This window comes from Mirounga leonina, unplaced genomic scaffold (genome assembly GCF_011800145.1).
Source record: "Mirounga leonina isolate KUSES-001 unplaced genomic scaffold, KU_Mleo_1.0 Mir_150, whole genome shotgun sequence".
In the NCBI taxonomy this organism is placed as follows: Eukaryota; Metazoa; Chordata; class Mammalia; order Carnivora; family Phocidae; genus Mirounga; species Mirounga leonina.
Window position 1 is genome coordinate 24,130,228 of NW_023270374.1, and position 21,177 is coordinate 24,151,404.

Here is a 21,177-nt window from a genome sequence, read left to right on the forward strand (position 1 = left end):
AGGACTCGATCCCAGGACCCTGGGATCATGACCTAAGCCGAAGGCAGACACTCAACCGACTGAGCCACCCAGGCACATTACCCACCCCTTATCTTAAGACAAAGTCCATTCTTCTCAAGGCCTAGCTGGAGATCTCCAAGTAAAAGAGCAAATGCAAATCCAGCTTTATTGGTCAAAAGGAATGGCAGACTTGACTGGGAATGCCCACCTGGCCCAAGCAGCGGCACCAACCAGAAAGAAAAGAGGAAGGGTGGAGGGAGAGAGAGAGGAAGGAAAGGAGAGGAAGGGTGGAGGGAGAAAGGGAGGGTGGGAGGAGGGAAGAAAGGAAGGAAGGAAAGAAGGAAGGAAAAGAGGGAAGAAAGGGAGGCAGGGAAGGAGGGGAGGGAGGGAGAGCAGACTAGGCTCTGAGTGGGCATGCAGTCATGGAAGAAGACAATTCAAGGCTCCGGGTATGGGGAAAAGAGCAGGGAGGAAAGGCTGGCCCCTGGCCCCAACATCTAGAAGGGTAGCAGCTCTTCTACCGGGATGTTGAGGATGACGTCCATGTCTGGGGTGCACCTGGTAGGGCAGAGCAAAGAGGATGTGAGAAGTCAAGCAGGGGCACCAGAGTTGCAGAGTGGAGGAGCACGCCCTCGGGGGCACCCTGCTCTTCAGAACACTGGTACTTAGTTGAGGAGCCCCATCCCAAAACACTGGTGTGCATGTGGGTGTGCGCACCCACACGCACACACCAAAAATGAAAAAGGCACGGGTTTGGCATGATTAATGTTCCCCTCCAGAGGTCTGAGGTCAAGAAGGAGCAGGCACTCGGCTCTGAAATGCGGGCCCTCTCACGACCAGCGCTCTCTTTGCGGTCCGAACGGCCGGCTTGGACCCCTGGCTGCATGGCACCTTGAGCTTACACCTCCCCTCGGAGCCCCACGCCCTCAGTTGGCACGTGTGTAACAAGCGCTCGCTGTGCCAGAGCCCAGAGCAGCCTCAGCTTCCTCACTGCCCAAATGGGCGTAAGTCCAACCTCGATCTATGGCGGGCAGACTAAGTGAGACGAAGTGCTCAGTAACTGACAGGTGTCCTTCCTTGCACAGAAGGAGCGAGAACAGCGGGTTCCCGCCTGCAATACAGCCCCCATCGCAGGGACCAGCACGCTTAGGGGGCCACAGGATCACACGCTCTCTCCACCTTGTCCCGAGTCTCTCGTCCACTCTCGTGGTTTCCGCACTCTCCTGACGCCCACCGAGGTACTTAGGCATGAAATGTCAGGACATCTGCAAATTACAGTACTTCACGAGAAAAAGCGGAGGAACGAAGATGAAGCCAGTATGGCAAAAACATAACTTCTAATCCACACGGGCAACTGAGTATTCATCCAAATATTCTCTCTACTGTCTGTATATTTGAAATTGTCCATAATAATAGCAAAAAGAAAAAGCATCTCTATACAGACAATGCCCAAATTTCCATCTCTAGCCAGTATCTGTCTTCTGAGGTCCGCCGTCTACCTGCGGGCTCTGCACTGAGGTGCCCCAGGGCCTCTGTGACATCTTGGAGACGCCTGGTCCCGTGGGTTCCCCAAGCTCTGCCACAAAGGGCCTGACCCAAGAAAGGCAGGCGGAGAACTGGCTTTGGAAGGAAGGAAGTTCTTCCTTTGGGGCCCAGGAGTCTGCCGGGCACAGAAGACATCCTTCTCTCCTTACAGAGTGTCTTCCAGGCCCTTCTTCCCTGGAGCCAGCCACCCTACTCAAGTCCATCTTCCTGAACAACCCAGGAGCTTAGGGGTCCATGGAAACATGGAATCTGGGACCCGGAAGAGTCCAAAAAGATTATGTAACTCAGCTTCCATGTACTAATGGGACACAAAGGCCCAGAGACGGGAAAGATCACGTCTGCCACATGGTCAGCAGCAGAGCTGAGGCGAGACCCAGGTCTCCCTGCACCCCGTCCGGGGTTCTGCCTTCTCCACCAGGCTGCCTTCCCTGGGAACAAAGAGTCTCTTCGAGGACACAGCATGGCGGGTTTAAGAAGCAGCTGCCAAAACAGATCACATACTTGGGTCTCCGAAGCAGAACATCCGCAAATATGATCTCTCGGGGCTCCTGGACCTGGACCTGGAGCTGCTCCACCTCTGCCTTCAATATGGGTATTTCCTCCTCAAACTGGTTGATAAACTGAGGGGAGAAGCACAGCAGGGGAGGGTGAGGAGCCCAATGTCCCCCAACAGAAGGGAGAACACGGCAACCCGGACGAGGAGAGAGGCCATCTAGGCATGGGATGGCACGGCTTGGTCACAGGGGCCTCCTGGGCTCTGGAGGGCTGCTCGAGAGTTAGGGCCAACATCTGATGGTGCTGAAGACGGCACGGAGACCGTGGAGCATGGAGACAGGTGGCAAAGGGGGGCAGTACCTGATGATGAGAATGAATGGGGGCTGGCAGAGACGGTGAAGGTCACTCACATTGACAGTGGATGGAGGATGATAATGAAAATGAATGCGGGGGGGTGGGTGGTGACGGTGAAGTTCATTAACACAGCTAACGAGTGATGGTCAGTGGCGAGAATTAAGTGGTGAAGACAGGGAGTGGTAATGACAGCAAAATGATGGGTGAGCGGGTGACGCCTGGTGATGTTGCTAATGGGTCATCACCGCTGATGCTGGCCAGTGAGGCAAGGCCTGGGCCCACACTAACCTCCTTCTCAGGTGAATGGCAAGGGACAGTAACGGCACTAGCTAGGAGGGAGGCCGATGCCAGATCAGGACAAGCCTGACTCCCACAGGTCCTGGGGCCTGCCCTTCTGCTCCCTCACAGAGGGGCCGTCCCCTTCCGTGCCCACGCACTTCTCTGAACTTGTCCATGCACTTCAGCATGTCCTGGTTGTCCTGGGTCTTCTGCAGAAGAGCCTCCTGATGGGGTTGCTGGCTTTTCTGCAGAGGGAGAAGAGTTCTGGCCCCCAGCGCCTCTCCCCGGGCAGCAGTGCCTGGGAGAGACCAGCGGGGGGTGCAGGGGGCCCTGAAGCAGAGGACGGGGAAGGAAGCAGGGCTGGGGCAGGACCTGGACACCCACCACTCACCACCACCAGAGCTTTCAGAAGCTTTCTCTCCTTCTTCTGAATCTGATTAGACAAAGACTGCAAGACCATTCTGCGCATCTCACTAAGGTCATCCAGCTCATCCTAGGGGCCAGCAGGAGGGTGTGGGCCACCAGCCTGTCTCCAGTACGGTCCAGCGGGGCAGGGCCAGGGGCTCACCTACCTGCTGGCTGTCCTTTATCTGCTGCAGCTGGCGCACAAGGTTGGCAATCTGGACCGACCTGACAGGATAATCGTGGTCCATGTACGTGCTCAGGAAGCTCACTTCCTTGTAGGTCTTCTCAATCTTGGCATTCAGCTGTTCCACCTGCCGTGCCAGGGCTGGAGAAGTCGGAAGGGACAGGAGGCAGGATCCTCCCTCAAGAACCCCTCCCAGGAGATCCGGGAGGCAAAGCTCTCCTTGGCCAATGGACTGGGGTCTGGTTGAAGTGAGCTCACACTAGAGTCTTTTACCCCCACAGGAGAAGAGGCAACACTGGGTAGGAAAGAGACTAAACCGGGGCAAGATCCCCAGATGAGTCTCAGCTCTGCCACTGACTTACTGTGTGGCCCTCGCCAAGACTGTCCCTCCCTGGACCTCAGTCTCCTCATGCACACACTCCCATAGCAACAAGCCCAGGGAGATGGGGCGACACAGACTCCCGTGAAATGACCATTAAGACAAAGTCTGCATTGATGCCCTCCATGGGCGGTGTCCCCAGGGTCTGACACACCACTCCTTCCCTCAGAAGGCTTCCAGTCTGCTCCAGGGAAAGAAACCACAGGCTCGGCACAATGGAAGCCAGAAGACCTGGGAGCTGGCTGAGCCACTGACTCAGTGACAGGGGCAGGAAGCAGGGGAAGGCTGGGGCTGGATCCTGGCTCCCAGCTATTATGACCTTCAGCAGGCTACCACACTTCCTTTAGCTCCAGCTTTCTCATCTGTAACATGGGCGAATAGTCCCTGCCTCACAGGTAGTTGCAATGACTGAGCGTATGCCCATACATACGAAGCCTCAGGGGGCCTGGAAGTGCTCAGTGTTCAGTGCTCGAGAAGTAAGCTATTAGCTCTGCATCTTAGCAATTCCATCTGCCTAACAGGGAAGATGCTGGGCCTACTGGTTTCCAAAAGGTAGGTGCAAGATGAATGCCCTGCTGACCTCCCCGAAGCCAGGGAGGGGATCAAGGAATTCACGCCAGGGACTCTTACACTGCATCTTGGACTCCTCCTTCTCCTCCCACTCCTTAAGTTCTTCCTTGAGCTTCTGCAGCTTCTTCTTGTTCGAGCACTCCAAGATATCCATGACAGTCTGTGGGAGAGGTGGGGTCAGCTCGCCCCACAACCTCTCCTGGCACTACCGAAGCATGGGCTCTTGGGGGGACTCGGCACTTCCCCAGATCTAAACCCACTCCCAGACCCAGGGACCTGACCGGAGGCCGGCCCAGCCGCTCCAAACTGGGCCCTCTCCTACCACCCACCCCAGTGGTGGCTCTACCACACACCCAGGCACTGGCCCAAACCCAGACAGCGGTCCCCACTCCGCCCTCCCTCGAAATGTCACCAAGTGCAATGGATTTAACCCCTAACAGCCCTCAAAGCCATGTCCTTCTCTCCATCCCCACTGCCACGGTCTTATTCAAGTTCTCTTTATCGGCCGGGGGCGGTGGTGGACGCCTGTAGTCCCAGCTACTCAGAAGGCTGAGGCAGAAGGATCGCTTGAGCCCAGGAGTTCTGGGCTGTAGTGCGCTGTGTCCGCACTAAGTTCGGCATCAATATGGTGACCTCCCAGGAGCGGGGGACCCCCAGGTTGCCTAAGGATGGGTGAACCGGCCCAGGTCGGAAATGGAGCAGGTCAAGTTCTCTTCATCTCCTGCCTCAAATACCACCACAGCTACCCCTAACCGGTCCTCCTCTGATCTCTGCTCCACGCCACAGTCAGGATGATCTTTCTTTGAAAATGAAAAAAAAAAAAAAAAAAAAAAAAGCTGACCTTATCCCTCCCCTATTTAAAACCCTCCAGGGGCTCCCCTCTGCCCTAACTCCTTACCTTGGCTGACAAGGCCCTCCTGGAGCTGGCCTACGCCAACATGTGGCTCCTTGAGCTGGCCATGCTCCCTCTCTCCACGGGCCTTCTGCACCCATTTTCCCTGCCTGGAACACTCTCCTGCTCTCTACCAGTTAATACCTACTTCTGCAGGTTTCAACCCAAGCATCACTTTCTCCAGGAAGCCTTCCTGACCCTCCCATGTCTGGGCGAGAGGCCCCTCTCAGCTCCCCAGATCCCCATCCCCATGGCAGTACACACAAATGACTTTCTAACCGCCTGTGACCCCACTAGAATGACAGCTTGATGTGGACAGGGTCCCACCGATCACTGTTTCCCAAGGGCCCACAGGGAGCACTCAGGATGAACAAAAATTATATTAATGGATCAATGCCAGAAGATCAACAATGATTTTGTCTAAGTTTGGAGAATATTCTACTAAGTTCCCTTGGGCTAAATGACTCTGCAATCCTTGGCCTGTGTTATAGACTGAACTGTGTACCCCCAAATTCATATGTTGAAGCCCTAACCCCCAATATGACTGTTTGTGCAGATAGGGCCTTTAAGGAGGTAATAAAGGCTGACTGAGGTCCAAAGGGTGCGGAATCCGGTAAGAGTAGTGTACTTGTAAGAAGAGGAAGAGACCCCAGAGTTCTCTCCATGTGAGCACAAGGAAAGGCCATGTGAGGACCCAGAGAGAAGGCAGCCATCTGCACCCCAAGGAGAGAGGCCTCACCAGACATCAACCCTGCAGGCGCCTTGATCTTGGACTTCCAGCCTCCAGACTATGAGAAGTACATTTCTATGCGTAAGCCGCCTGGTCTATGGTGCTTTGTTATGGTCACCTGAGCAGACTAAGTCCCCAAGACCGGGCTTGCTCTTCATCTCACAGGTCCGGGGAGTTCAGTCCCTCTTCTGCCTGGGCAGCCAGAGGGCGTTACTGCTCCATGAAACCATTTCTTCTGCCTCTCCTCCAGCCCCAACTCCTGGGTCCCCTGTGAACTTCCAGCTCTCCTCCGGCAGCTTTCCCAAGCCTCTCCCAGAGGAGGCAGAGGATGCCTCTGGGGTTCTCGTTAAAAGTTGCTCCACCCGTAGACTGGGAGCAGCACCACTGGCTGAGGGTGGTAACCACAGCACGGTGGAAGGAAGCCAGATCCTAGAGCCAGATGGCCTGCGTTCAAGTCCCAGTTCTGACCCTTGCTAGGTGAGTGAGCTTCAGAGTGACCTTGAGCAAGTTCCCCAGCCTCTCTCTGTTTCCGTTTTTTTCCTATGTGAAATAGAGATAATAGTGCCCACCCCACGGGGTTGTTGGCAGAATTACATGGGCATACACAACACTGTGAGTACTGATGGTGGGGGTGGTACACCTGCTGCGTGCCAAGGACAACACCCGCTTTACGGTGGGTGCTTTGTGCTCTATTTTACAGAGCTCAGAGGTTAACTCGAAGTCCCCCAGCTAATAAATGCTGGCGCTGGGGCGCCTGGGTGGCTCAGTTGGTTAAATGCTGGCGTTGGGATGAGCCCCCATTTCGGTCCGGTTCCAAAGCCCAGCTGAGTGGGGCGAAGGGCCGGAGAGATGCATCTTCCAGAGGGAGGAAGCAGCTTGCGCAACCGGCCGGAAGAGGCCAGGAGAGGGCGCCCGAGGGCCCAAGGGGGCGGCGCCTGTGGGCAGGACCAAGGTGCAGAGGGCGGAGGCCAAGACTGGGCGGGGGCGGTTGGACCTCACCTCAAGGATGTCCTGCCGATACAGCATCGTGCGCACTTTCAGGGCCGAGCTGTCTTCCATGTCCTGGATGGCCTTGATCAGCTCCCAGTTGAGCTTGGTGAGGAAGACCTCATGGTTGGAGAGCTCCTGGAGTGTGGTTTGCCGGTTCCTGAGCAACGTCTGCAGGCGGAGGGGAGGGCAAGGATGGGAGGCGGTGAGGCGTGCGGCGGCCCGATCCTCCCGGAGCCTAGGGACCACTTCCCTCCTGCCGCACGCACGCCCCCTTGTGGTCTCGACTGGTAAACGCGGCCCCATTGTCTGCGGGTCAGAGCCCCTGAACTATTGCATCCGTTCTGAAACGCCCATTTCCCCGAATTTTACATCTCAGAGGTGGACGCCTCTTACAACGGGTGGCATGTCACGATCTAATTGACAAAATCTGTTCGTGGGAAATAAGATAAGGCTGTACCTTATTATCACTGACTTCTTAGAACCCATAAAATACAGTAGTAATGGTAGTAATAAAAATAGAAAACACCCCAGGTAGGTAAGAAGGGGGCGCAGGTGAGGGGCGATGTCTGGAAAAGCGGGGAAGCCAAGTGGATGATAATCGCTACCGTTGTTCATCAGGCAGCTGAGCTGAATGAGTACCCTCTCATTTCATCCATCGCCCCGTGCAAACAAGGAGGGGCTGAGAGGGTAAGGGGCTTGCTAAGGTCACCTCCAGCAGGTACACAAAATCCACAATAATAACAGCAACAAGAATTGTTGAGGGCCTACTATATGATGGGCACTGGGCCTCACCGGGGGCACGGCAGGTGGTATTGGTTCATCCAAAGGCCCTATGTTTACTGACTCTTATTTTATGACAAAGGGAGGCTCAGACAGGGTTAAGTGACTTGCCTCAAGTCACACAGCCAGAAAGTTATGGCACCGGAACTGGGAAGCCAGAATTCTTTTTTTTTTTAAAGATTTTATTTATTTATTTGAGAGAGAGAATGAGAGAGAGCAAGCACATGAGGGGGGGGGGGTCAGAGGGAGAAGCAGACTCCCCGCTGAGCAGGGAGCCCGATGCGGGACTCGATCCCGGGACTCCAGGATCATGACCTGAGCCGAAGGCAGTCGCTCAACCAACTGAGCCACCCAGGCGCCCGGAAGCCAGAATTCTGACTCCCAATGTCTGTTCTCCCACCACACCAAGACAAGGAAGCGAGCGAGCTTCAAGCGCAAGGCATGGTGGAGCCTCGTAGTGTATTCAGATTGGGGTGTTAGGCCTAGACCCACTTGGTTCAAATACCAGCTCAGCCACTCACTCCCTCGGGGCTCCTGGGCAAACGAGTCAGCCCCTCAGAACCCTGCTATACTTGTTCTAAAGGTTGGAAAACTAGCACTCGCTTCGGAGAGCTGCTGGAAAAAACAAATGAGATAATGTTCACAACCAAGCCAGTGAGTGGCAGTGCCTGGCACCCTCAGTGTGCACGCAGGAACCAGAGCTGATAACTGTTCTCACCGGCTCTAGCCCTCCGGCTCTGCCGTGCCCATGCGCTCTCTTCCTTATTCCTCTGTTCTTCCTCATTTCTCTGGCCTTCACTAGAAGCCACCCCTTTCCTGGCCCTCAGCTCCCATATTCCTCATATAATAATAAGAGTAAGAGTGCAAACGTACAGAGTGTTTATTATAGGCCCAAAACTCTGCTCAGCACTTCACATGCACTACCTCACGTGGCACTATTCTCAGCCCCACGGAGCCAACATCGCTGGGGAAGGTACCAGGAATGTGTCTCCTTAGCACACGGCCCATTCCCAGGGGTTTGGAGAAACTGTAGAATTAATGACCTCTGCTCTAGAAATGGATCTTCCCTGAGCACCAGATTGAGTGCAGAAACCCTACTTTGTTTCCTTCCTGATCCTTAACCCCAGTCTGTAATTATATGTTTTTCGTATTATCTTATTTTCTTATTTTTCTTATTTCTTATCTGTCTCCCCCACCTAAATGGCAGAGCCAGGAGGGCAGGGGGGCTGGCTGTCCCAACGCAGCTGTAGGACACAGCACACAGGACAGTGTCTGGAGCTCCATAAGTATGGGCTGAATAGGGATGCCTGGGTGGCTCAGTCCTTAAGCGTCTGCCTTCAGCTCAGGTCATGGGATCGGGTCGCGCGTCGGGCTCCCTGCTCAGCGGGGAGCCTGCTTCTCCCTCTGCCTGCCACTCCCCCAGCCTGTGCTCTTTCTCTCTGATAAATAAATAAAATCCTTAAAATATATATATTTAAAAAAAGTATGGGCTGAATAAACTGGTGACTGACTATTCTTTGGGCTTTTAAAATTCATTTATTATGGGGCGCCTGGGTGGCTCAGTTGGTTAAGCGACTGCCTTCGGCTCAGGTCATGATCCTGGAGTCCCTGGATCGAGTCCCGCATCGGGCTCCCTGCTCGGCAGGGAGTCTGCTTCTCCCTCTGACCCTCCCGACCCTCCCTCCTCTCATGTGCTCTCTCTCTGTCAAATAAATAAATAAAATCTTAAAAAATAAAATAAAATAAAATTCATTTATTATAGGTCTCCCCATTACAGTGTATGCTCCATAAGCACACAGATTCTAAGTGCCATGGTCACAGCTGTGTCCCCAACACCTGGCACAGTGCCCAGCACATAGTAGGCACTCCCTCAAGAGCTGGAGATTGAACAAATAATTGTCCTGAGACTGAGGGGCAGAGTCAGGATCCTATTCCACCTCCAAGAGCAAACCAACTGAGTAATTTCTGCCCCCTTCCTGTTTCCCCCTTGTCTCCATGGTCCATTCTCCACATAGCAGCAGTGGCAGCCCAAGGATTCCTGTGAAAACCTAGGTCATACCACGTCTCTGCTCTACTCAGAATCCCCCAGGGTCTTCCTGTCTTACTCAACATAGAAACACAAAGCCTAAGCATGGATTACAGAGCTGCAAACAAGTCATCATCCATTCCCTCACACCCACCAGCTTTCCTCATCTCCTGCTCTAGCCACACCCACCTCAGGACCTTTGCACTTGCGTTTCCTCTGTCTGGAACATTCTTCCCTAAGATGTCACCATTTAAGCAGCCTTCTCTGACGACCCTGTCTAAAATGGTCACGGTCACTCTTCCTCTGTGCCTCGCTAGCCCCTAACTTTACTTTTACACTTCTTCATTGCCCTCAGCATCATGGCACATATTATATACTTATTTGTCTTGTTTATTATCTGTCTCCCAAAGTCAAATGTGAGCTCCCTAAGGTCAGAGGCCACATCACTGGTGAATCCTTGCACTTAGAACAGGGCCTGGCACACAGCAGGCATTCAATAAATTGACTGAATGATCATAAGAGACAACATTAGAAACTGGTTGGGAGCCCAGGCTTCAGAGCCAAATTGTCCAAGTTCTGAAGTCAGGATAAAAATAACACCAGAAATATGAGTTACTCCTTTAAAAACGCTGGGCCACCTCTGAACCATTCAGCAATATTGAAGGTTAAAGGGAAGAAAAGGTTTCAAAGCAAATACATTCTTCCCTATTTCTTTATATAGTAGTCATTGTTCACTGAGCTCTTAAAACTTTCTTGAAGAAAGTACAAATTCTTCTCCAGTATTTTGTAGCATTTATAGTATTTAATATTCTACTTTCTGCTAGGGACACAAAAGACTCCTCCTCTTTTAGTCATTTCAAATACTTTGAAACATTGTTCAGAAGCCATAAAAAGCAATAGATGGTGAGAACGCTAATTATCTAAGCTGTATCGGATGATGTGAAAAATGTAATAGTGAGCTTCTGAGCGTTGCTTTGAGGTGCCCTGTATACCATGAAAAGTTAATTTACTGGAAATTTTTAAAGGAGCAGGCCACCAGATTGTGTTCCTAATGTAGTGAAACAGAAAAAGGATTCTGATCATTTTCCTGGACTTCAACACAAAGGCAAACACCTTGCTTAACCAGCTTTGATCCCTGGTACTGCCATTTTTCTAGCCATGCGACCTGGTACAAGTCCTTGATCTCCCTGCACCTCAGTTTCCCATCTGTAAAATGGGGGTGATGATAAGCATGCCTATGGCACTGCTGATAAGGAAATGAGTCAAGTCTGGCACCTGCAAAATGTTCAGTGCATGTTTGCTATCAGCGTCCCCCTGCCCCCACATCCCTACCACGAGCCCCAGTGCCTGTAGGGAGGATGCTCATACCCTCAATAGCCGGATTTTGGCCTGTATCTTCCCAAAGTCCAACCTCCCTCTGTGCTTTTCTTGTGGATTCCTCAGCTGGCTTGTCATCAACATGGTGGGCTTGGAATGCAACCCTAGGGCATGGGAAAGAGCAGAGAGGGAGTGAGGGTACAGGCAGGCCTGGGAGCAGGTCTCAGGGAATGCACCATCCAAGAGATGGCCCAGGGAACCGGTCCCACCCAGTCTCGACCTTATAACCTGTGACAGTGAGGCAGAGCATGGGACTCACATCTATCAATAAGCTCCCAGGCCCCACTGTGCGCAGGGGACTTTCACATGGCTATGGGTATGGAGAGAGGGGAAGAGAGGAGCAGCAACAGGGGCCGACCAGGTGCCCACAATCTCTCCCACCAACCTGGCCGGTAGCAAGGTCAGATGAGGCAGGGTTGTTAAGGGCAAGAACTAATGAGCCAGATAGCCGGGGTTCAAATCCAGGCTCTGCTTTCTACTAGCCATGTGAGCCTGGGCAGGTCACCTGATCTCTCTGTCCCAGTTTTTCCCACCTATAAAACAGGAGTCATCGTCATGCATACCTCATAGGGTTGTCCTGAAGATTAAATAAGATCTTACTATACCTTCAAGTGTTTGGAATAGTGCCTGACACATATTCAGTGCTGAATAGGCATTCCTAGTTGTCACTGTCATTACTGATGACCTGAGGCTTGGCATTAGGACCACAGCCCCACACAAAGGCACAGGAGCTGGGCAAAACTCCCAAATGGCTGTCTGAAACACCTATAAAAGCTGTGGTCCTTGGGGCGCCTGGGTGGCTCAGTCAGTTAAGCATCTGCCTTCAGCTCAGGTCACAATCCCAGGGTCCTGGGATCGAGCCCCGCATTGGGCTCCCTGCTCAGCGGGAAGCCTGCTTCTCCCTCTCCCACTCCCCCTGCTTGTGTTCCCTCTCTCCGTCTCTCTCTCTGTCAAAAATCTTTAAAAAAAAAAAAAAAAAAAAAGCTGTGGTCCTTCCAGATAAGGACTATATGGAAATATTTCAGATCAGAATAAAGCATTTGGAGGGCATGTTCTCAGAACCCCTGCTTCCTCTCAGGCACCGGCCTGAGACAAATCACCCAAATCATCTTGAATGCTGAGGCCACATTCTCAATACCCACCAAAATCCCCACTCCAAGTGCAACACAGTACTTTTCAGAAAATATTATTTATTTAATGGATCAATACAGCAAACCCGGGAAAATTTTAGTATTAACAATTGAAGTGATGAAGTAAATTAAAATAATCCTGTGTTACAGTTATGAATTATCTGTATATATTGGGTATTTAATTGTATTGTTTAAAAGATGGAATGATTAATAGATTAATCTTGTGGTTCTAATTTAAATGAGATTTTGATTTAGATTTAAGTTAAAGATTTAAGACGTTTTTATTGAATGTGTATAAATTACCAAAACTTTTAAGAGAACATAAATTACCCATGTCTAGAAGTTTATTTATTAGTTGTACAAGAATTATTTAAATGCTCAATAGTTTTTGTTAATCAGACAAGTGAACTATTTGAAAATGAAAAATGAATATATTAAATTTTTAAATGTGGCTTAAAAGGATTAGGGGAACCTAATTAACCAAGTTCCAAAATCCCCCTTAGAAGTGTTTATAAAAATGATAAGATTAGTAAATCAAACTTAAATACTTAGGGAGATTTGTACCTTTAATAATGACTATTTATTTTCATTAGTGGTAGTAGCCCTGCTTTATCTTTTTTTTTAAAGATACATGAAACCATTATTGCACTGTATGTTAATTAACTAGAATTTAAATTTTAAAAAATTTTAAGGGGCGCCTGGGTGGCTCAGTCATTAGGCATCTGCCTTCAGCTCAGGTCATGATCCCAGGGTCCTGGGATCAAGCCCCACATTGGGCTCCCTGCTCAGTGCGAAGCCTGCTTCTCCCTCTCCCACGCCCCCTGCTTGTGTTCCCTCTCTCGCTGTGTCTCTCTCTATCAAATAAATAAATAAAATCGTTTAAAAAAAATTTTTTTTTAAGATTACAGAGAAATCCTATGTATCTTTAACCCAGTCTCTCCCAATGGTAGCATTTTGCAAAACTAACTACAATATCAGAACCATGATAGTAACATTAAGACAGACAAGATATAGAACATTTCCATCACCATAAGCATCCCTCATGCTGCCTTTTACAGCTACACTCTCTTCCCTCCCCTTACCATGCTCCCCCACCTTTGTCCCTAACCCCTGGCAATCACTAATCTGTTCTCCATTTCTGGAATTTTGTCATTCCCAGAATGCTATATAAATGGAATCACAGAGTATATAACTTCTGAGATTGGTTTTTTTCACTCAGCAAAATTCTGTGGATTCATCCAAGCTATTGACTGTATCAGTAGTTCTTTCCTTTTTATTAATGGATAGTATTCCATGGTATGGATGTACCATAGCTTATTTAACCAGTAACGGACCTCTGGATTGCTTCCAGTTTGGGAGTATTACGATAAGGCTGCTATGAAGCATTCATGCACTGGTTTTTGTGTGACCATAAGTTTTCATTTCACTGGAATAAATGCCCAAGAGTATAATTGTTGGAGCATGGTGAAAACTGCATGTTAGTTTCATTAAAAACTGTCATACTGGGGCGCCTGGGTGGCTCAGTCAGTTAACTGTCTGACTCTTGATTTCAGCTCAGGTCATGATCTCAGGGTGATGAGATCGAGCGCCGTGTCAGGCTGGGCCTAAAGTCTGCTTTGGATTCTCTCTCTCCCTCTCCCTCTGCTCCTTCCCCCACCCTTCTCATGCTCTTGTCTCTCTCTGTGAGAAAAGAAAAAGAAATTGCCATACTTTTTTCCAGAGCAGCTGGGCTATTTTACACTTCCACCAGCAATGCATGCATGATCCAGTTTCTCTTCTTGGCCAGCATTTGGTGTTATCACCATTTTTCATTTTAGCCATTCTGAGAGGTGTGTAGTGACAACTCATTATGGCTTAATTTGCATATCCCTAATGGATAATGATGGTGAGTATCTTTTCGTGTGCTTATTTACCATCTGGATATCCTCTTCAATTAAACATCCCTTCATATCTTTTGTCCATTTTTTTTAAGATTTATTTATTTATTTCAGAGAGAGAGAGAGCACATGTGAGTGAGTGGGAGGCAAGAGCAGAGGGAGAGGGAGAGAATCCCTAGCCAACCCAGCACTGAGCACGGAGCCTGATGCAGGGCTCCAACCCATGACCCTGAGATCATGACCTGAGCCCAAATCAGGAGCCGGACCCTTAACCAACTGAGCCACCCAGGTGCCCCTCTTGCCCGTTTCCTAACTGAATTGTTTTTCAATTCAATTGTTAGAAATTGTTGAGTTTTGAGAGTTCTCGATATGTTCCGCATAGCAGGCCTTTGTCAGAGGTGGTTTGCAAGTATTTTCTCCAAGTCTGTAGCTTGTCTTTCCATCCTCTTCACAGAGTCTTTCACAGAACAAGTGTTTAATTTTGATGATGTCCAACTTATCCATTAATTTCGTTTTTCTTTATGGATCATGGTAGAAAGTCTAAGGGCTCTTCACTTGGCCATGGGTCCCAAAGATTTTTTTTCTCCTATATTTTTCTCTAAAAGTTTTAGTTTTACATTTAACATTTAATTTTTATTTCATTTTACATTTACATTTGGACTTAAGTCAAGGTTCTTTTTCTTGCCTGTAGATGTCCAAGTTCTCCAGCACCATTTGTGGAAAAGGCTTTCTTTTCCTCCACTGAGCTGTTTTTTCAGCCTTGTCAAAAATCAGCTGGGCATATTTGTGTGGCTCTATTTCTGGTTTCTCTAGCCTGCTCCATTAATCTATGTGTCTATCTCTCTGCCAATACTACGCTATCTTGATTACTTTGGCTTTAATAATATCCTTAGTATCAGGTAAAGTGATTCTTCCCACATTATTCTTCTTTTTCACAATAGTTTATCTATTCCAGGGCCTTGCTTTTCTATATAAAATTTAGAATAAACCTGTCTGTTTACAAAACACTGTGCTGGGATTTTGATAGGAATCACATTAAATGTAGAAATCAAATGGGGGAGAACTGTCATCTTTACTATGCGGAGTGTTCTAATCATAAACATAGTGAGTTTGAGCCCCACGTTGGGTATGGAGATTACTTGAAAGAACAAATAAAATCTTTAAAAAATATTTTATTTCTTTGGATTATAAATGAATTTTTAATTTTGGTTTCCCCATATTCATTGTTAGTACATAGAAATGTGATTGGGGCACCTGGGTGGCTCTGTTGGTTAAAGCGTTTAAGTCCTGATTCTGGCTTAGGTCATGATCTCAGAGTCATGAGATCAAGCCCTGCATGGGGCTCCGTGATGGGTGCGTGAAGCCTGCTTGTGATTCTCTCTCTCCCTCTCCCTCTTCTCCTCCCCCAGCTTGTGCTCACGCTCTCTAAATAAATAAATAAGAGAAGCTTTAGGGGCGTCTGGGTGGCTCAGTCGTTGAGCGTCTGCCTTCGGCTCAGGTCATGGTCCCGGGATCCTGGGATCGAGCCCCGAGTTGGGCTCCCTGCTCAGCGGGAAGCCTGCTTCTCCCTCTCACAGTCCCCCTGCTTGTGTTCCTTCTCTCGCTGTGTTTCTCTCTGTCAAATAAATAAATAAAACCTAAAAAAAAAAAAAAAACTGAGACCAAGAGTAACACATTTAAAAAAAAAAGAGAGAAGCTTTAAAAATGTGATTGATTTTTGTGTACTTGTATTCTGCAACCTTGATGAACTCACTTATTAATTCCAGTTTCTCTTAAATTTAGATTTTTTTAAGATTCTCTACATAGACGGGCATGTCATCTGTAAATAAAAACACTCAAATCATTCTATCTGATTCATCTCGATGTTGGTGTCTATCTTTTCTCACTCATGTTATGATTTTCCTTATTCTTGGTATGACAAGTGATTTTTATTATATCCTTGATTTTTTTTTTTTTTAAGATTTTACTTATTTATTTGAGAGAGAGGATGAGAGGAGAGAGAGAGCACATGAGAGCGGGGAGGGTCAGAGGGAGCCCGATGCGGGACTCGATCCCGGGACTCCAGGATCATGACCTGAGCCGAAGGCAGTCGCCTAACCAACTGAGCCACCCAGGCGCCCCTGTATCCTTGATGTTTTAAATAATACTCTGGATCCTACTTCAGACAGTCCCCTGTTGAGATGTAGCACGAAAGCCAGTTTTCAGAGTCCTCTATGTTCACTGTTGTTACATCCAGGGCTTTTTTTAGGTGTAAAAGAGGGGACCAAGAAGGAATGGGGCTACTCCATCTTGGAGGAATCAGCTGATTTAATCTTTTTTAAAACACACAAAAGATGCCCTCAAGGACATGACTTTGCATAAGACATATTACCAACCTAAGCTTCAGTTTCTTCATTTGTAAAAAGGTGATGAGATCATCTCCCAGGTGTAAGGAATGAATGAAATGATGACCTCCTTCTATCCATCTATCTCAAGTGTATTTAAAGTTTTGTGTAGTGGGGCGCCTGGGTGGCTCAGATGGTTAAGTGTCTGCCTTCAGCTCAGGTCATGATCCCAGGGTCCTGGGATAGAGCCCCACATCAGGCTCCCTGCTCAGCGGGGGGTCTGCTTCTCCCTCTGACCCTCCCCTTCTCATGCTCTATCTCATTCTCTCTCTCAAATAAATAAATAAAATCTTTAAAAAAAAAAAAAAGAAAAGATTCTCTCTCTTCCGGGGCACCTGGGTGGTTCAGTCAGTTAAGCGTCTGCCTTCAGCTCAGGTCATGATCCCAGGGTCCTGGGATCGAGCCCCGCATTGGGCTCCCTGCTCAGCAGGGAGTCTGCTTCTCCCTCTGCCCCTCCCCCCGCTCGTGCTTGTGCTCTCATTCTCTCTCTCTCTCCCCTCCCCCGCATAAATAAATAAGTAAATAAATAAAATAAAAAGATTCTCTCTCTCCTTCTGCCCCTCCCCTCACTCTTAAAAAAAAAAAAAAAAAAAGATTGTGCCTCTTGGAGCCAAACTGCCAAATGTCACAGCCTGGCTCTGCCCCCTCCTCCCTGTGACCTTCAAAGTTACACCTGTCCATGCCTCATCTCTAAGAGGAGGCGGTAAAAGAGCACCCACCTCACAGGGTTGTTGAGAAGATTAAATGAAGTGATACGTGTCAAGTGCTGAGAACAGTACCTAAGGGCTTGGTATATGTTAATTGTTCTTGTTCTTACCATGGTGGTATCTGTTACATTCCTTCCCCAGTGAAGGAAAGGAAAGTGTTTCCTTGTAGATGCTGTGTGAATAGGGTCTAGAGCCAAAGTCAAAAATTCTGTCACTACCACCAGGCCTTGTGCTCAGCACTTTACATCAGAGACTCTTCACGATGTTTTAGATACATTGGTAGAGAGGATTTGTGGTTCTCTGAAATATTGGGGGTCCCACCAGGCATCTGGGGGTGGGGGCCAGGGACACTAGATATCCCCCAGAACAGGACAGCCCCATGGAACACAGAATTCTCCTATGCCCTGCATGACTTTCCAAAACCCTAGCAGATACTGATGTAGGTAAAAAAAAAAAACCTTATTTATAATGATCTGATCCCAGAACCTGACTCTTTCACATATAAACACAAAGAATATTTTGCAGAGTTTTACAGTAATGCTAAATTTTCCAAGAAAGCAGCTACATTCAAGGGAAGATTGTACTTTGTTTTGTTCAGAACTTTACCAAGAGATGGGCACCACTTTGGAAATCAGGACCACAATGAAACATCCATTTGGATATTTGAGTCCCTGATATCCCACCACATGTCAGTCTGCATTTGCAATGGTTACATTCACGACTCCGTATCTCCCCTTCTGACTACTTTGACATATCTTCTAGTGGAGCACATCCTGGGCATTTACATACTGAAATATATGTTATTTAACTATAAGTAACTTTCCTTTTACTTTTCCTTTACTTTACACTTTGGGCATTATATTAAGTTTTTAATTATATATAGGTAGGTGATATTATGTATGAAGTTTATTTCAGATACTAAAGGAATATTACAAAGTATTTGTTATTAAAAGGGATGGTGGGAGGGCACCTGAGTGGCTTAGTCAGTTAAGTGACTGCCTTCCGCGGGCACCTGGGTGGCTCACTTGTTAAGCATCTGCCTTGGCTCAGGTCATGATCCCAGGGTCCTGGGATCCAACCCCACACCGGGCTGCCTCCCTGCTCCGCGGGAAGTCTGCTTCTCCCTCTCCCACTCCCCCTGCTTGTGCTCCCTCTCTGGCTGTGTCTGTCTGTCAAATAAATAAATAAAATCTTAAAAAAAAAAAAAAAAGTGACTGCCTTCGGCTCAGGTCATTAATGCAGAGTCCTGGAATCGAGCCCCATGTTGGGCTCCCAGCTCAACAGGAAGTCTGCTTCCCTCTCTCCCCCTGCTCATGCTCTCCTCAAATAAATAAATCAATCTTAAATTTAAAAAAAAGGAATGTTGGGTCTGATAAGGTTGAGAGCAACAATGCTTTATATAGATCTTCTCATTTAATTCTTGCAACAATCTTATCAGGTCCTCATATTACAAACGAGAAAACTAAAGCTCAGAGAGATGAATGGCTTTTCCAAGATAGTAAACAGCAGAGCCAAGATGTGAACCCATGTCTGACTCAGCCAAGGGCGTGAGAACTCCCCTGGACAGCATGACAAAGACATGGCAGAGATTATCCTGAGTTGACCAAACCCTGTTTTATTTTCCTCTTGGACACACAGCAGGACATTTCTCATTTTCCCTTGTGGTTAAGGGTGGTCATATGACTGAGTTATGGCCACTGGAATATGAGCAGGACTGATATGGGTCATGTCAAGTCTAGGCCCTGAAAAAAAAATTGCCAACAAAATTACCGATATTTTTGCTCTCTCTCTCTTCCCTCTCTACCAGCTGAATGCAGACTGAATGCGTCCCCCGAATCAAGCAGAGGACTTCAAGGCCTTACAAACTGTCAGAGCCACAAGGCTGAAGGAGCCTGGATCCCTGCATGATCATGTGGAAAAGATTACTTCCACCCCTGCAGATTCACAAATGTACTTTGACATAAATGAGAAATAAGCTTCTGTACTAATACTTGAAACCTGGGGATTGTTTGTCACAGCAATTAGCCTACTCTAATATAACTGATGTCATCAAAGGCCAAGGGCATACACTCTATCCTGTCCCCAATTCCCATATCCGGCCTCAAGTGCCTCTGCCCACCTGGAAGGACGCTAGGCAAAGTCTTCGTTTTGCTCTTCTGGTGGCCTCTGGTTTGTAGGAGGGGAGGCAGAGTAGGTGACTTGGTTTTCTGCTTGGACCGCTGCCATGGAACATAATCCTACCAGATATAAAACAATCAGTCACACAGCCTGATGAGTTCAAATCCCAGCTTTGCCCCTTACAGATATCTGTGACCTTGAGCAAGTGACTTTTGAGGTCTGAGCCTCAATTTTTCACATCTGTAAACTAGATCTAGTTATAAAACCTACCTCCACAGATTGATGGGAGAACTCCAAGAGATGATATTTGTAAAGCATGTGTTAAGTGCTCCATAAATGTTAGCTATCACTTGTTTTATCAGCCAGTCGTAATTTACTAAGCACATCCAGGCTGTGAGGTGCTAAGAACTGTGGCACACTGTTCTTAAACACAAGGCATGGAAAAGAGCCAAGAGGAAACCAGAGGAGCAATCAGAGATGAGTAATAGAGCAGTATAATATACCCTCACATTCGGATAAGGTGGTGCGAAAACAGGTTCGGGGGCTTGGCTCCGGGTCCTACAGCAAATGTGTAACACAAGTAGGCCTGTACTTCAGGTCTCCCGATTCCATCGGCCGGGACAGTCACGGCCATGGGGGCAGGCGGACTGCAGACCCAGGGTCAGCAAGCCCCCATCTCCTCCCCAGCCCTCCCGGACTCACCAGATTCTGGAAGTTGTGGACTGTGGAGCGAATCCCAGAGTGGTTGGGTCTGGAAAGAGTTGGGACGGGAAAGAACTTCCATCATTCCCAACCCCTGCGACTGTAAGCAGCAAACGTGAAACAGGCGTGGAGTCTCCACAGAGACCACAGTTCACTAGGCACCCGAGGGAGCGGGGGTGGGAGAGCGCGAGGGGGAGGCGGGGCTAGGGAGATGTGGGCGGAGAGGGGGCGGGGTCAAAAAGACAAGCAGGCCCGGACCGAGCAAAGGCGGACACGCATGCGCACTCCGCCACCCTTCGATTCTTACACCTACTTCGGAAAGACGCGCGCCATTGGGGAAAATGGAAGACGAGTAGTGAGTCTGTGGAGCCCTGATCTCTTGCGATACTTATTATTCGGCTTCTCCGACTTTCTTGCCTCAGCGTGGACCGCGTGGTAACCTAGGCCACTGAAACTTCCCGGCGAGACCCGTCCCTCGTCTCCGTCTCCAAGGAAACGGGCGCAGACTACCGAGCGCCCGGAGGGACTAATCTCTCAAGGAGAACGGAGCTCTCCAGAGCCTGCTCCGCTGGGCCCCACCCATCATCCTAAAGAATTATGTCATATTTCCTTCTCATCAAACCTCCATCACTTTCTTCTCCATCCTTACTCTTGTCTTGTCTAATGACTTTGCTTCCTATTTCACTAAGAAAATCATGGGGATCAGTAAACTCACATTTTTTTTTTTTAAGATTGTGTTTATTTATTTGACAGAGACATCGATAGAGCGAGCAGGAACACAAGCGGCGGGGTGGGAGAGGGAGAAGCAGGCTTCCCGCTGAGCAGGGAGCCCGTCGCCTAACGACTGAGCCACGCAGGCGCCCCAGTAAACTCACATTTTCACATCACTTCATTTACCCACCTAATTGTCTCCCTCCTGTGACTGTATAAACTGCCTGTTAAGACCGATTTCGACAACTGTACACTGAATCCTACCCTCCTCATTTTTCTCTAAGATACCGCCCCAGCAATTCCCCTTTTCTCCTATCATCCTCTCTATATTATTCAGTATACCAACATATTTTAATTTCTTCTATTAAAAAAGTGAACAGGGGCACCTGGGTGGCTCAGTAGTTAAGCATCTGCCTTCAGCTCAGGTCATCGCATCAAGCCCCGCATCGCACCAAGCTTCCTGCTTCTGGGGAGCCTGCTTCTCCCTCTCCCTCTGCCTGCCGCTCCCCCTGCTTGTGCTCTTTCTCTGTCAAATCTTTTTT

General features: G+C 48.7%; 1 protein-coding gene across 5 annotated transcripts; it reads right to left on the bottom strand.

Moving 5' to 3' along the window:
- Window positions 1-340: 340 nt before the first annotated feature.
- On the bottom strand, window positions 341-20,603 carry CUNH20orf96 (chromosome unknown C20orf96 homolog). Of its 5 annotated transcripts, XM_035006085.1 has the most exons (11): window positions 20,238-20,603; window positions 19,925-19,973; window positions 19,224-19,341; window positions 10,998-11,110; window positions 6,833-6,991; window positions 4,272-4,371; window positions 3,246-3,403; window positions 3,065-3,166; window positions 2,832-2,918; window positions 2,047-2,165; window positions 341-558 (listed from the first exon to the last, which is right to left on the bottom strand). In XM_035006085.1, the coding sequence occupies exons 1-11, from the start codon at window positions 20,255-20,257 to the stop codon at window positions 498-500; spliced, it is 1,086 nt and encodes a 361-aa protein (XP_034861976.1). In that variant the 5' UTR covers window positions 20,258-20,603; the 3' UTR covers window positions 341-497. The 5 variants fall into 5 exon arrangements, with proteins under 5 accessions (XP_034861976.1, XP_034861974.1, XP_034861975.1 ...); XM_035006083.1 differs by lacking the exon at window positions 341-558 and having other exon boundaries at window positions 1,400-2,165; XM_035006084.1 differs by lacking the exons at window positions 341-558; window positions 3,065-3,166 and having other exon boundaries at window positions 1,400-2,165.
- Window positions 20,604-21,177: the final 574 nt, after the last annotated feature.

Bases quoted from the DNA above. Each gene is read 5' to 3' on its own strand.
- CUNH20orf96 (XM_035006083.1), bottom strand. From the start codon at position 20,257: ATGGCGCGCGTCTTTCCGAA. The intron at 19,342-19,924 runs GTGAGTCCGGGA...TATATCTGGTAG, and splicing joins TCCACAACTTCCAGAATCTG to GATTATGTTCCATGGCAGCG. The intron at 3,404-4,271 runs GTAAGAGTCCCT...CGACTTCTCCAG, and splicing joins GGAGGAGTCCAAGATGCAGT to CCCTGGCACGGCAGGTGGAA.